Below are 14,844 nucleotides of genomic sequence, written 5' to 3' on the forward strand. Positions count from 1 at the left end.
TGGAAAATAGGTTTGTTGTATGTGGTTGTACAATAAAGCTACTTTTTTTTTAATGTGACTTTAGTGAGAAGTCCCTATCTTATTTGGGTTTCAAGGTGTCCAAAATATAACTGGGGAGGGTGGCGGCGCAGTAGTGGGTGAAGCCACCTCCCTGAAATTAGTTTTTGCAGGTTGGGATGTCTGTATATATCACATGGATCCCCTTTCCCCTTCACTGGTATTATATATCACATGGCTCCCCCTTACCCCTCACTGGTATTATATATCACATGGCTCCCCCTTACCCCTCCCTGGTATTATATATCACATGGCTCCCCCTTACCCCTCACTGGTATTATATATCACATGGCTCCCCCTTACCCCTCCCTGGTATTATATATCACATGGCTCTCCCTTACACCTCCCTGGTATTATATATCACATGGCTCCCCTTACCCCTCCCTGGTATTATATATCACATGGCTCCCACTTACACCTCCCTGGTATTATGTATCACATGGCTCCCCCTTACCCCTTCACTGGTATTATATATCACATGGCTCCCCCTTACCCCTCCCTGGTATTATATATCACATGGCTCTCCCTTACACCTCCCTGGTATTATGTATCACATGGCTCCCCTTACCCCTCCCTGGTATTATATATCACATGGCTCCCCCTTACACCTCCCTGGTATTATATATCACATGGCTCCCCTTACCCCTCCCTGGTATTATATATCACATGGCTCCCCTTACCCCTCCCTGGTATTATATGTCACATGGCTCCCCCTTACACCTCCCTGGTATTATATATCACATGGCTCCCCTTACCCCTCCCTGGTATTATATATATCATGGCTCCCCCTTACCCCTCCCTGGTATTATATATCACATGGCTCTCCCTTACACCTCCCTGGTATTATATATCACATGGCTCCCCTTACCCCTCCCTGGTATTATATATCACATGGCTCTCCCTTACACCTCCCTGGTATTATATATCACATGGCTCCCCTTACCCCTCCCTGGTATTATATATCACATGGCTCTCCCTTACACCTCCCTGGTATTATATATCACATGGCTCCCCTTACCCCTCCCTGGTATTATATATCACATGGCTCCCCTTACTCCTCCCTGGTATTATATATCACATGGCTCCCCCTTACCCCTCACTGGTATTATATATCACATGGCTCCTCCTTACCCCTCCCTGGTATTATATATCACATGGCTCTCCCTTACACCTCCCTGGTATTATATATCACATGGCTCCCCCTTACCCCTCACTGGTATTATATATCACATGGCTCCCCTTTCCCCTTCACTGGTATTATATATCACATGGCTCCCCCTTACCCCTCACTGGTATTATATATCACATGGCTCCCCCTTACCCCTCACTGGTATTATATATCACATGGCTCCCCTTTCCCCTTCACTGGTATTATATATCACATGGCTCCCCTTACTCCTCACTGGTATTATATATCACATGGCTCTCCTTACCCCTCACTGGTATTATATATCACATGGCTCCCCCTTACCCCTCACTGGTATTATATATCACATGGCTCCCCCTTACCCCTCACTGGTATTATATATCACATGGCTCCCCCTTACCCCTCACTGGTATTATATATCACATGGCTCCCCCTTACCCCTCACTGGTATTATATATCACATGGCTCCCCTTTCCCCTTCACTGGTATTATATATCAAATGGCTCCCCCTTACCCCTCCCTGGTATTATATATCAAATGGCTCCCCCTTACACCTCCCTGGTATTATATATCTCATGGCTCCCCTTACCCCTCGCTGGTATTATATGTCACATGGCTCCCCCTTACACCTCCCTGGTATTATATATAACATGGCTCCCCTTACCCCTCCCTGGTATTATATATCACATGGCTCCCCTTACCCCTCCCTGGTATTATATATCTCATGGCTCTCCCTTACACCTCCCTGGTATTATATATAACATGGCTCCCCCTTACCCCTCACTGGTATTATATATCGCATGGCTTCCCCTTACCCCTCCCTGGTATTATATGTCACATGGCTCCCCCTTACACCTCCCTGGTATTATATATCACATGGCTCCCTTTACCCCTCCCTGGTATTATATATCACATGGCTCCCCCTTACACCTCCCTGGTATTATATATCTCATGGCTCTCCCTTACACCTCCCTGGTTTTATATATCACATGGCTCCCTTTACCCCTCCCTGGTATTATATATCACATGGCTCCCTTTACCCCTCCCTGGTATTATATATCACATGGCTCCCCCTTACACCTCCCTGGTATTATATATCTCATGGCTCTCCCTTACACCTCCCTGGTTTTATATATCACAAGGCTCCCTTTACCCCTCCCTGGTATTATATATCACATGGCTCCCCCTTACCCCTCCCTGGTATTATATATCACATGGCTCCCTTTACCCCTCCCTGGTATTATATATCACATGGCTCCCCCTTACACCTCCCTGGTATTATATATCTCATGGCTCTCCCTTACACCTCCCTGGTATTATATATCTCATGGCTCTCCCTTACACCTCCCTGGTATTATATATCTCATGGCTCCCCCTTACTCCTCCCTGGTATTATATATCTCATGGCTCCCCTTACCCCTCCATGGTATTATATATCACATGGCTCTCCCTTACCCCTCACTGGTATTATATATCACATGGCTTACCCTTACCCCTCCCTGGTATTATATATCACATGGCTCTCCCTTACCCCTCACTGGTATTATATATCTCATGGCTCCCCTTACCCCTCCCTGGTATTATATATCACATGGCTCCCCCTTACCCCTCGCTGGTATTATATGTCACATGGCTCCCCTTTACACCTCCCTGGTATTATATATAACATGGCTCCCCCTTACCCCTCGCTGGTATTATATGTCACATGGCTCCCCCTTACACCTCCCTGGTATTATATATCACATAGCTCCCCCCCTTACCCCTCGCTGGTATTATATGTCACATGGCTTCCCCTTACATGACACCTGTCTACACACTTAAATTTAACAAAAGATCAAAGATAACGTTTCAGAAAAAAGCACATACAGAAAACTGTGAGTCAATCCAGAGCCACAGTGACCTCTGTGGTGGGAGTACTGCACTGCACACAATATTAAACTAAATACAAGCTGAACTGAACATGGGACATATTTAAGAGACAGGGACGGAAAAACAGGACAGTTGACAACCCTCACTATGCTAAAATAATTATTTATTAAACCAGGACACTAACATGTTAATTAATGTGAAGTGTAAACGTAACAATAAGACATACAAAGAGCCAAGATCTGCTGAACCAAAAAGATTAAATAGGTCTCTATAATTTAGGGTTCTTATATAGAAGAGAATCCTGTGATAAAATGCTCAAGCGTTTTGGTAGATTGGAACATGGCTGCTGTGTTGTGTTTGCTGTTTACAAAGTTCTAATCTGCTTCAAAAAAACAAAATAACCGAGTTTTCTAATCACCAGAAGAGACCCTCAGTCCCAATAGCAGAAACCTCAATAAGAAGGGTCATGGGGGGGGGGGGGGGGGGGGGGGGGGCAGGGGTGACATTACTTACAGAGTAAAGTAACAACCTCTTGTCATGTTATAACAGATGACAAGACACCAGGAAGAGGCAGCATAGATGTGACAGGTAAGTGTAACACCTACAGACCCCTGTCTTATTACCTACCTCTGTCAGTCACACACAGTGACAGGAATCTTATTACCTATTTTCCCTGTGTAGTTATGTCTCACTAACACCTACAGACCCCTGTCTTATTACCTATTGTCCCTGTGTAGTTATGTCTCACTAACACCTACAGACCCCTGTCTTATTACCTATTGTCCCTGTGTAGTTATGTGTCACTAACACCTACAGACCCGTCAGTCACACATAGTGACAGGAATCTTATTACCTATTGTCCCTGTGTAGTTATGTGTCCCTATACGTTTGGTCCCTAAATGCTCATGTTTACCATTACCAGGGTCTGTTCCCGGGCGTTTCCTGCGTGGCTACATGTCAGGCCTGTCTCTGCGTCTGGGTCCTGTGGATTCCCGGGAGGTGATTGAGTGCCTGTACACGTGTAAGGAGGGTCTCCAGTACACAGACTTTGATAGCCTGGGCAAGGGGATGAAGGTAAATATTAATATTACCGCAACACCTGATATATCCCATCTATTGCCACCTAACCATATCTTCAGACGTGCCCTGGGCATCATACTGGGCTGTGCAAGCCTGGTCAGGGGCTGTGTTTGAAGTGAGGGTACCAGGCATCTTTGAGGAGGGAAATCTTGAGATGATGGGACTTGCACTGAGTGGGCAGGTTGGGAGGGATCCTTGGAGACGAGGAACGTAAAGTGACGTATAGGGCGGTGCCATTGTTCAGATGTTTCCTGCGCTGATTAATCCTGTAAATGAGTACAATATCATTGAATAAGGTCAAGAGATGCAGCGTATCTGGACTCAGGCCCAATTCACTCAAGTTGAATGTCTAGTGAGATCTAAGAGTCTCATCAGTACTATACGTTCCTCAGGAGATGAGCTTCATCAGTACTATATGGTCCTTAGGAGATGAGCTTCATCAGTACTATATGGTCCTTAGGAGATGAGCTTCATCAGTACTATAAGGTTCTCAGGAGATGAGCTTCATCAGTACTATAAGGTCCTCAGGAGATGAGCTTCATCAGTACTATAAGGTCCTCAGGAGATGAGCTTCATCAGTACTATAAGGTCCTCAGGAGATGAGCTTGAGAGGTGTTTCTCTGGGAATGACGCACGTACACAGCAGTGTAGTTTTGTGTCATTTCTACCAATGAGTGATAATCAGACCAAATGTGAGAAATGGCATGAAAGGGACATGAAACCCACAGTTTTTCTTTCATGATTTAGAAAGAGCAGCAATTTTAAACAACTTTCCCATTTACTTCTATTATCTAATTTGGTTCCTTCACTTGATATCCTTTGTTGAAAAGAATATCTAAATAAGCTCAGTAGCTGCTGATTGGTGGCTGCACAGACGCTTTGTGTGATTGGCTCACCCATGTGCATTGCTATTTTTTCAATGAAGGATATTTAAGGAATGAAACAAATTAGATAATATAAATAAACTGTATTCTCTATGTAAATCATGAAAGAGAAACATAAAAGGAAGAATAAAAGGAAGAATTACGTTACACCGGGGGAGGGTGATATCATTATAGTAACAGATACTGCAGGTCACTTGCTATCTGACCGCTGCTCATCTCTAACCGTCCCATAAAAAAGTCACCTTGTGTTTGTCATCACTTTACAAATGGCTGCAGACAAGTTATACATGAGAGAAGTTTATCTTACTGTAGAAATTCACCCAGAAGCCCAATGTTTATTTACTAATAACAGGCAGGGTGGGTTTAAAGAGACCGTGAACACCAGAATTTGTGTTGTTTAAAAAGATAGATAATCCCTTTATTACCCATTCCCTAGTTTTGCATAACACAGTTATAATACTTTTTACCTCTGTGATTACCTTGTATCTAAGCCTCTGCAGACTGCCCCCTTATCTCAGTTCTTTTGACAGACTTGCATTTTAGCCATTCAGTGCTTACTCCTAGGTAACTTCACAGACGTGAGCTCAATGTTATCTATATGACACACATGAACTAACACCCTCTAGTGATGAAAAACTGTCAAAATTCATGCAGCTAAGAGGCAGCCTTCAAGGTCTAAGAAATTAGCATATGAGCCTCCTAGGTTAAGCTTTCAACTAAGAATACCAAGAGAACAAAGAAAAATTGGTGATAAAAGTAAATTGGAAAATTGTTTAAAATTACATGCCCTATTTTAATCATGAATGTTTATTTTGGACTTGACTGTCCCTTTCATTGCAGTTTGGGTATAATCACAGGTTGGGTTTAGTTGCAGGTTTGGTATAATTGCAGGTCGGGTAGAATCATAGGGTGGGTTTAGTCGCTGGTTGGGTATAATCGTAGAGTGGGAATAGTCAATGCTTATAGTGTCATCACTTACATGTGTTTACCCTCTCCAGGTTCATGTGAATCCTGCTCAGTCCCAGCTGTCTCTGGAAGGTGATGATCCTCTGTCCTTCAGCCGAGCTCTGCAGCACGTTGAATATCTCAACTCTCTACAGTTCCCAACCCCAGGAGTGCGGCCCCTGAGGCTACAGACAACAGTTAGGTGAGTGCACGGACCTCCTTGTCACTGTCATATTACCTGTGGCTTTATTTCTCTGTTATGCCGTTTGCCTGGTCGTATCTCTCCTCATCATGTGTCACCAGTGCTGTCACTGTCTCTCCTCATCATGTGTCACCAGCACAGTCACTGTCTCTCCTCATCATGTGTCACCAGCACAGTCACTGTCTCTCCTCATCATGTGTCACCAGCACAGTCACTATCTCTCATCATGTGTCACCAGCACAATCACTCTCTCCTCGTCATGTGTCACCAGCACAGTCACTCTCTCTCATCATGTGTCACCAGCACAGTCACTATCTCTCATCATGTGTCACCAGCACAGTCACTATCTCTCATCATGTGTCACCAGCACAGTCACTGTCTCTCCTCATCATGTGTCACCAGCACAGTCACTATCTCTCCTCATCATGTGTCACCAGCACAGTCACTATCTCTCCTCATCATGTGTCACCAGCACAGTCACTATCTCTCCTCATCATGTGTCACCAGCACTGTCACTATCTCTCCTCATCATGTGTCACCAGCACAATCACTCTCTCCTCATCATGTGTCACCAGCACTGTCACTCTCTCCTCATCATGTGTCACTAGCACAGTCACTGTCTCTCCTCATCATGTGTCACTAGCACAGTCACTATCTCTCCTCATCATGTGTCACCAGCACAGTCACTGTCTCTCCTCATCATGTCACCAGCACAGTCACTGTCTCTTCTCATCATGTATCACCAGCACAATCATTCTCTCCTCATCATGTGTCTCCAGCACAATCACTATCTCTCCTCATCATGTGTCACCAGCACAATCACTATCACTCCTCATCATGTGTCACCAGCACAAGCACTATCTCTCCTCATCATGTGTCACCAGCACAATCACTATCTCTCCTCATGTGTCACCAGCACAGTCACTGCCTCTCCTCATCATGTGTCACCAGCACAGTCACTATCTCTCCTCATCATGTGTCACCAGCACAGTCACTGTCACTCCTCATCATGTGTCACCAGCACAGTCACTATCACTCCTCATCATGTGTCACCAGCACAATCACTATCTCTCCTCATCATGTGTCACCAGCACAGTCACTGTCTCTCCTCATCATGTGTCACCAGCACAGTCACTGCCTCTCCTCATCATGTGTCACCAGCACAGTCACTGCCTCTCCTCATCATGTGTCACCAGCACAGTCACTGCCTCTCCTCATCATGTGTCACCAGCACAGTCACTGTCTCTCCTCATCATGTGTCACCAGCACAGTCACTGCCTCTCCTCATCATGTGTCACCAGCACAGTCACTGTCTCTCCTCATCATGTGTCACCAGCACAGTCACTGTCTCTCCTCATCATGTGTCACCAGCACAGTCACTGTCTCTCCTCATCATGTGTCACCAGCACAGTCACTGTCTCTCCTCATCATGTGTCACCAGCACAGTCACTGTGTCTCCTCATCATGTGTCACCAGCACAGTCACTGTCTCTCCTCATCATGTGTCACCAGCACAGTCACTGTCTCTCCTCATCATGTGTCACCAGTGCTGTCACTGTCTCTCCTCATCATGTGTCACCAGCGCTGTCACTGTCTCTCTTCATCATGTGTCGCCAGCGCTGTCACTGTCTCTCTTCATCATGTTTTACCAGCAGTCACTGTCTCTCCTCATCATGTGTCACCAGCACAGTCACTGTCTCTCCTCATCATGTGTCACCAGCACAGTCACTGTCTCTCCTCATCATGTCACCAGCACAGTCACTGTCTCTCCTCATCATGTGTCACCAGCACAGTCACTATCACTCCTCATCATGTGTCACCAGCACAGTCACTATCACTCCTCATCATGTGTCACCAGCACAGTCACTATCACTCCTCATCATGTGTCACCAGCACAGTCACTATCACTCCTCATCATGTGTCACCAGCACAGTCACTATCACTCCTCATCATGTGTCACCAGCACAGTCACTATCACTCCTCATCATGTGTCACCAGCACAGTCACTATCACTCCTCATCATGTGTCACCAGCACAGTCACTGTCTCTCCTCATCATGTCACGAGCACAGTCACTGTCTCTCCTCATCATGTGTCACCAGCACAATCACTATCTCTCCTCATCATGTGTCACCAGCACAGTCACTATTACTCCTCATCATGTGTCACCAGCACAGTCACTATCACTCCTCATCATGTGTCGCCAGCACAGTCACTGTCTCTCCTCATCATGTCATGAGCACAGTCACTGTCTCTCCTCATCATGTGTCACCAGCACAATCACTATCTCTCCTCATCATGTGTCACCAGCACAGTCACTGCCTCTCCTCATCATGTGTCACCAGCACAGTCACTGTCTCTCCTCATCATGTGTCACCAGCACAGTCACTGTCTCTCCTCATCATGTGTCACCAGCACAGTCACTGTCTCTCCTCATCATGTGTCACCAGCAGTCACTGTCTCTCCTCATCATGTGTCACCAGCACAGTCACTATCACTCCTCATCATGTGTCACCAGCACAGTCACTATCACTCCTCATCATGTGTCACCAGCACAGTCACTATCACTCCTCATCATGTGTCACCAGCACAGTCACTATCTCTCCTCATCATGTGTCACTGTCTCTCCTCATCATGTCACCAGCACTGTCACTGTCTCATGTGTCACCAGCACAGTCACTATCACTCCTCATCATGTATCACCAGCACAGTCACTATCACTCCTCCTCATGTCACCAGAAGTCACTATCAATCCTCATCATGTGTCACCAGCACAGTCACTATCTCTCCTCATCATGTGTCACTGTCTCTCCTCATCATGTCACCAGCACTGTCACTGTCTCATATGTCACCAGCACTGTCACTGTCTCATGTGTCACCAGCACAGTCACTATCACTCCTCATCATGTATCACCAGCACAGTCACTATCACTCCTCATCATGTATCACCAGCACAGTCACTATCACTCCTCATCATGTATCACCAGCACAGTCACTCCTCATCATGTATCACCAGCACAGTCACTCCTCATCATGTATCACCAGCACAGTCACTCCTCATCATGTATCACCAGCACAGTCACTCCTCATCATGTATCACCAGCACAGTCACTATCACTCCTCATCATGTATCACCAGCACAGTCACTCCTCATCATGTATCACCAGCACAGTCACTATCACTCCTCATGTGTCACCAGAAGTCACTATCACTCCTCATCATGTGTCACTGTCTCATGTGTCACCAGCACTGTCACTCTCTCCTCATGTCACCAGTACTGTCACTTATGTGTCACCAGCGCTGTCTCCTCATCATGTGTCACCAGCCCTGTGACTGTCTCTCCTCATCATGTGTCACCAGCACCGTCTCTCCTCATCTCTTTATCACCAGCACTGTCACTTTATCTCACCAGATGTCTCAGTGATCAAGGATGTCTCTCAGTACCAGATCTGGAAGGGTATCTTGTGGTATTGCAGCCAGATTCTCCACAGGTCGTACTTTCAGGATCTCCTCGCTCTGCACATCCCATCTCAGACTTCCAGGGGCCATTAGGTGTATCCATATTCCCTGACCTAAGGATCACATGCTCAATGTCTCGCCCACTGAACCCCAGCAAGCAGGAGCGAACCCCAAGAGCAGGTACTTCATTACTCTGTAAACATACTTAGACTATAAACGTATTCAGGTAGTATGTTCCAATTGCTACTAAAAGATTGTAATTAACTAAACTAGATTTCTCCCCATTAAATAGTCACAAAATAAATTAGTATTGTGATGGTGCAGGCTGCCTATAGGTCTGAGTGCTCTAGTGTAAAATGTATTTGTCACAGTTTATTCTCTCAAGCCAGGGAAAATCCTTGTTTCAGTGCTGATTTAATGAGAATTACAACTTAAAGGGACATCAAACACTTTTTTCATGATTTAGAGAATACAATTTTAAATAACATTCCAATTTACTTCTATTATCTAACAGTTCTAACTTGCTTCATTCTTTAGCTATATTGTGTTGAAGAAATAGCAATGCACATGGGTGAGCCAATCACGAGGCATTCATATGTAATCACCAATCAGCAGCTACTGAGTCTATCTAGATATGCTTTTCAGCAAAGGATATCAAGAGAATGAAGCACATTAGATAATAGGAGTAAATTAGAAAGTTGTTTAAAATTGCATACTCTTTCTAAATCATGAAAAAAAAAAAATGGGTTTCAAGTCCCTTTAAGTCCTGCACACCACCTGCTGTGGGCACAGAATGAGTAGAATGGCATATCTAACATTCATGCTAAAAAAACATGAGGTAAATAAAAAATCACCTTAATTATTGCCATATAATGTATGGTAAAAAGAGGTTTAGGGTACTGAAGCCAATGATCTTGTATGAACACACAACTATTTAAGATACAAAAACTTTTATTGCCTTTAGAAGGGTTTTAACCAATGGCATCATCAGCTGTCAGGCTGCTTGACAAAACTCTCTTGTTCCCTCTTAGACACGGGGTTAATGTGTTCAGATATAAACTAGTGGATAAAGGAAGGTGATGTGATCAGGAGAAGCATAACAGATGTAGAAGTTGTTTTTATCTTGATATTAGTAGAAATGTGAAGAATGAGAATTACTTAATCTTAAGCATCTAAACAAAAACATCATTTATGTAAGAACTTACCTGATAAATTAATTTCTTTCATATTGGCAAGAGTCGATGAGCTAGTGACGTATGGGATATACAACCCTACCAGGAGGGGCAAAGTTTCCCAAACCTCAAAATGCCTATAAATACACCCCTCACCACACCCACAATTCAGTTTAACGAATAGCCAATAAGAGGGGTGATAAAGAAAGAAGTAAAAAGCATCAACAAAGGAATTTGGAAATAATTGTGCTTTATACAAAAAAAATCATAGCCACCATAAAAAAGGGCGGGCCTCATGGACTCTTGCCAATATGAAAGAAATTAATTTATCAGGTAAGTTCTTACATAAATGATGTTTTGTTTCATGTAATTGGCAAGAGTCCATGAGCTAGTGACGTGGGGGATAGCAATACCCAAGATGTGGAACTCCACACAAGAGTCACTAGAGAGGGAGGGACAAAATAAAAACAGCCATTTGCTGAAAAAAATGAATCCACAACACAAGTTTATTCTCAAAAATAAAAAGACAAACTTAAATCATAAGCAGAAGAATCAAACTGAAACAGCTGCCTGAAGAACCTTCCTACCAAAAACTGCTTCCGAAGAAGCAAATACATCAAAATGGTAGAATTTAGTAAATGTATTCAAAGAAGACCAAGTTGCTGCTTTGCAAATCTGATCAACTGAAGCTTCATTCTTAAAAGTCCAAGAAGTGGAAACTGATCTAGTAGAATGAGCTGTAATTCTGAGCAGGACTTTACCCGACTCCAAATAAGTTTTATGAATCAAAAGCTTAAACCATGATGCCAAAGAAATGGCAGAAGCCTTCTGACCTTTCCTGGAACCAGAAAAGATAACAAAGACTAAAAGTCTTCCTGAAATCTTTAGTGGCTTCAACATAATATTTCAGAGCTCTCACCACATCCAAAGAATGTAAAGCTCTCCAAAGAATTCTTAGGATTAGGACACAAAGAAGGGACAACAATTTCTCTATTAATGTTGTTAGAATTCACAACCTTAGGTAAGAATTTAAATAAAGTCCGCAAAACTGCCTTATCCTGATGAAAAATCAAAAAAGGAGATTCACAAGAAAGAGCAGATAATTCAGAAACTCTTCTAGCAGAAGAGATGGCCAAAAGGGAACACACTTTCCAAGAAAGTACTTTAATGTCCAAAGAATGCATAGGCTCAAATGGATGAACCTGTAAAGCCTGCAAAACCAAATTAAGACTCCAAGGAGGAGAGATTGATTTAATGACAGGCTTGATATGAACCAAAGCCTGAGCAAAACAATGAATATCAGGAAGTTTAGCAATTTTCCTGTAGAATAAAACAGAAAGAGCAGAGATTTGTCCTTTCAAGGAACTTGCAGACAAACCCTTATCCAAACCATCCTGAAGAAACTGTAAAATTCTAGGAATTCTAAAAGAATGCCAAGATAATTTATGAGAAGAACACCATGAAATATGTCTTCCAAACTCGATAATAAATCTTTCTAGAAACAGATTTACGAGCCTGCAACATAGTATTAATCACTGAGTCAGAGAAATCTCTATGACTAAGCGTTCAATTTCCATACCTTCAAATTTAATGATTTGAGATCCTGATGGAAAACCGGACCTTGAGATAGAAGGTCTAGTCTTAATGGAAGTGGCCAAGGTTGGCAACTGGACATCCGAACAAGATCCGCATACCAAAACCTGTGAGACCATGCTGGAGCCACTAGCAGCACAAACTTTTGCTCCATGATGATTTTGGAGATCACTCTTGGAAGAAGAACTAGAGGCGGGAAAATATAAGCAGGTTGATAACACCACGGAAGTGTCAACGCAGCCACTGCTTCTGCCTGAGGATCCCTGGACCTGGACAGGTACCTGGGAAGTTTCTTGTTTAGATGAGATGACATCAGATCTATTTCTGGAAGCCCCCACATCTGAACAATTTGAAAAAACACATCTGGGTGGAGAGGCCATTCTCCCGGATGTAAAGTCTGACGACTGAGATAATCCGCTTCCCATTTGTCTATACTTGGGATATGAACTGCAGAAATAAAACAGGAGCTGGATTCCGCCCAAACAAGTATCCGAGATACTTCTTTCATAGCTTGAGGACTGTGAGTCCCACCCTGATGATTGACATATGCCACAGTTGTAATATTGTCTGTCTGAAAACAAATGAACGGTTCTCTCTTCAACAGAGGCCAAAATTGAAGAGCCCTGAGAATTGCACGGAGTTCCAAAATATTGATTGGTAATCTCGCCTCTTGAGATTTCCAAACCCCTTGTGCTGTCAGAGATCCCCAAACAGCTCCCCAACCTGAAAGACTCGCATCTGTTGTGATCACAGTCCATGTTGGATGAACGAAAGAGGCCCCTAGAATTATACGATGGTGATCTAACCACCAAGTCGAACATTGGGATTTAAGGATATTAATTGTGATATCCTTGTATAATCCCTGCACCATTGGTTCAGCATACAAAGCTGGAGAGGTCTCATATGAAAACGAGCAAAGGGGGTTGCATCCGATGCTGCAGTCATGAGATCTAAAACTTCCATGCACATAGCTACTGAAGGGAATGACTGAGACTGAAGGTTCTGACCGGCTGCAACTAATTTCAAATGTCTCTTGTCTGTTAGAGACAAAGTCATGGACACTGAATCTATCTGGAAACCTAAAAATGTTACCTTTGTCTAAGGAATCAAAGAACTTTTTGGTAAATTGATCCTCCAACCATGTCTTTGAAGAAACAACACTAGTTGATTTGTGTGAGATTCTGCAGAACGTAAAGACTGAGAGAGTACCAAGATATCGTCCAAATAAGGAAACACCGCAATACCCCGCTCTCTGATTACAGAGAGTAGGGCACCGAAAACCTTTGAAAAGATTCTTGGAGCTGTTGCTAGGCCAAATGGAAGAGCAACAAATTGGTAATGCTTGTCTAGAAAAGAGAATCTCAGGAACTGATAGTGATCTGGATGAATCGGAATATGAAGATATGCATCCTGTAAGTCTATTGTAGACATATAATGCCCTTGCTGAACAAAAGGCAGAATAGTCCTTATAGTCACCATTTTGAAAGTTGGTACTCTTACATATCGATTCAAAATCTTTAGATCCAGAACTGGTCTGAATGAATTTTCTTTCTTTGGGACAATGAATAGATTTGAATAAAACCCCAGACCCTGTTCCTGAAATGGAACTGGCATGATTACCCTTGATAACTCCAGGTCTGAAACACACTTCAGGAAAGCCTGAGCCTTTACTGGGTTCGCTGGAATGCGTGAGAGAAAAAAAATCTTCTCACAGGCGGTCTTACTCTGAATCCTATTCTGTACCCCTGAGAGACAATACTGTAAATCCAATGATTTTGGACCAAATTGATTGAAACATCTTTGAAAAATTTTAACCTGCCCCCTACCTGCTGAGCTGGAATGAGGGCTGCACCTTCTTGGGGGCTGGCTTTGATCTCTTAAATGGCTTAGATTTATTCCAATTTGAGGAAGGCTTCCAATTGGAAACAGATTCCTTTGGGGAAGGATTCGATTTCTGTTCCTTATTATGTCAAAAGGAACGAAAACGGTTAGAAGCTTTAGATTTGCCCTTAGGTTTTTTATCCTGAGACAAAAAGACTCCCTTCGCCCCTGTGACAGTTGAAATGAAAATATTTAAAAAAATATTTTTTGGCGCCAAAAACGTCCGGAAACGACACACTCGCATCATAGATGACGTAACCTTGTGAAGGACTCAGCGTCAACTAAGACGACGGAAATGACGAATTTTGCGTCAACGAACGTAACTTTCCGTCAAAAAATCTTGCGTCAAGTATGACGCAATAAACTTTGGCATTTTGCGCCCTCGCGAGCCTAATTCTGCCCACGAATGTAAAAGACAGTCAATTTGAAAAAAAAAAAATATACCCCAGGTGAGAAAATAAATTTCCATAAAAAAGCATTTCCCAGATATGAAACTGACAGTCTGCAAAAAGGAAATATACTGAAAACCTGAATCGTGGCAAATATAAGTACAATAC

The 14,844-nt window shown here is 43.4% G+C and overlaps 2 protein-coding genes across 2 annotated transcripts in view; both read left to right on the forward strand.

The window, feature by feature from the left end:
- LOC128640333 (tyrosine-protein phosphatase non-receptor type 6) overlaps positions 1 to 14,844 on the forward strand; it is a 411,611-nt gene that overhangs the window by 155,036 nt on the left and 241,731 nt on the right. The window lies entirely within an intron of this gene.
- LOC128640590 (calsyntenin-3-like) overlaps positions 1 to 14,844 on the forward strand; it is a 145,582-nt gene that overhangs the window by 80,813 nt on the left and 49,925 nt on the right. Inside the window, exons 11-13 of the mRNA XM_053693060.1 lie at positions 3,996 to 4,147; positions 6,036 to 6,184; positions 9,595 to 9,821. Of these exons, the coding sequence (XP_053549035.1) occupies positions 3,996 to 4,147; positions 6,036 to 6,184; positions 9,595 to 9,821 (528 nt within the window). The remainder of the gene's footprint in view (positions 1 to 3,995; positions 4,148 to 6,035; positions 6,185 to 9,594; positions 9,822 to 14,844) is intronic.

Source organism: Bombina bombina, chromosome 9, assembly GCF_027579735.1.
Source record: "Bombina bombina isolate aBomBom1 chromosome 9, aBomBom1.pri, whole genome shotgun sequence".
Lineage (NCBI taxonomy): Eukaryota > Metazoa > Chordata > Amphibia > Anura > Bombinatoridae > Bombina > Bombina bombina.